Source organism: Bison bison, unplaced genomic scaffold (genome assembly GCF_000754665.1).
Source record: "Bison bison bison isolate TAMUID 2011002044 unplaced genomic scaffold, Bison_UMD1.0 scf7180017864537, whole genome shotgun sequence".
Taxonomy (NCBI): Eukaryota; Metazoa; Chordata; class Mammalia; order Artiodactyla; family Bovidae; genus Bison; species Bison bison.
The window spans coordinates 7,100,208-7,102,062 of NW_011495085.1; the positions used below are offsets into that span (position 1 = coordinate 7,100,208).

A 1,855-nucleotide genomic window follows, 5' to 3' on the forward strand; every position below is an offset into this window, starting at 1 on the left:
AAATATACACATGAATAAGCATCTAATTCGAGAGACTGCCCCTGAGAGGGAGGGAGGTGAATGGGATCAGGATGCTTCAGTTGTATCTGTTTTTTACTCATCAAAGAAGGGTTGGGGAGACTTCCCTGGTGGTCCAGTGGTTAAGATTCCACACTTCCAATGCCAGGGGCACAGCTTCCACCCCTGGTTGGGGAGCTAAATCCCACATGCCGCAACTAGCCAAATTGAGGATTGGGAACATGAGTGGGTTTTTTTATTGTCTACACTTTTTAACCAAAAAAAATAATGGTGCCCTAAAATAGAATATGTTATTTCAAATGGGATCTGACTGACCCAGGTATATTGAAGCAAATTTCTTCACTTCTTGTGATTTCTGAACTCCAAATTTCTGCCTGACTTTCTGACAGCCATTTCACACTGTTGACTCGAAGCTTGCTGACACCTCAAGTCCCTAGACCTTTTTTGCACAAACTACCTTTTTGTTTTGTGTATGTGTGTGTTTTCGGGGTTTTTGTTTGCTTTTGGCTCAGTTGCGAGTGCAGCTTGTGGGATCTTAGTTCCCTGACCAGGGATTGAACCAAAGCCCTCAGGCCCTCAGCAGTGAAGTCTCAGACTCCTAAGGACTGGACTGCCAGGGAATTCCCTTCACAAACTTCTTTTAAGCCAGATTTCCCCCCATATTATATTTATATGGCTGATTTAGGGGGGAACCTAAATGGTAGACTTACATTTATCCCTGCTATAACTTTTCTACTTCCAGCCCATGATTCTAGCCTGTCAAAATATATTTGAATTGTGTTTCTGTTATCTTACATATTAATCATCCTTCCAGCTTTATGTCATTGTTACCACTGATGAATATGCCTACCTTGTAGACTGGCTGTGAGACTCAAATGAGATTTTGCATTTCTATATATGAAAGTACTCAGAAAACTGTAAAGTGCTATACAGATGTAAATTATTTTATTTCATATTATCAGTGATTTATTAAAATGTTGAATGATTAAATTGCTGAGGACAAAGCCAAGGCCAACACTAAACAAACTAGAAATGTGAGTTGGATGAAAGTACAGCTGGGTAGATCTCAAGATACTGAGCAACTCTACTCAGTTATTAAATCTGTCTAACTCCCATCCAGCCCACGGTCCTTCACTTTGGCCATAAAATCATCATGAAAATCTTTGTCAATTGCTCTGCATTATTATGGTACCCCTCCAATCTGTCTTTCAAGTATACTATCCCAAAAGTGTGGCATGACTTGTTCTTAGAAAAAACCTATGGTGGTTCTTGATGATCATTGTTTTACTAAAGAAGAGAGGACTGCAAAGATAGAAGTTTTCACTTTTTCTAGAATGGCTTGTGAATGAAGGGAAGGTACTTCAAACCTAGTCTTCTGACTCAGTAATGTTTCTTTCTACAAACCTATTTTGCAGTGTTCCTGCAAGGGCTGGTGTGGGAACAAGCAGTGTGGGTGCAGGAAGCAAAAATTGGACTGTGGCGCAGACTGCAGCTGTGACGCCACAAAGTGTAGGAACCGTCAGCAAGACAAGGTAGGATCAGTGCTGTCACCCCTCACCATCCCTTCAGACCTCCCAGCAGTCTGTGCCCTTTTCTTCCACCTTCAGTCTTGAAACCTGGAGTCTCCTGCTCAGCCCTTCCCACCCTCCTTCACCCTGAACCAGAAAAGGCTATTTCATTTCTCAATCCTTTCTTGCTGCTAGCCTGTCCACACCACCCCTCCAGAAGCCACAGCCCCTCCCAGGAGATTCCCAGATACGCAGTTCCTCACCCCCAGCCTTGGCTATAAAGTTTCTGTGCAATGTCTAAGGCAGGAACAAGGAACCAGAAAGCAAGC

The 1,855-nt window shown here is 42.8% G+C and overlaps 1 protein-coding gene across 1 annotated transcript in view; it reads left to right on the forward strand.

The window, feature by feature from the left end:
* The window catches only part of KIF4A (kinesin family member 4A), a 134,023-nt gene that overhangs the window by 130,474 nt on the left and 1,694 nt on the right, over positions 1-1,855 (forward strand). The window contains 1 exon segment of the mRNA XM_010832130.1: positions 1,434-1,561. Within this exon segment, the coding sequence (XP_010830432.1) occupies positions 1,434-1,561 (128 nt within the window).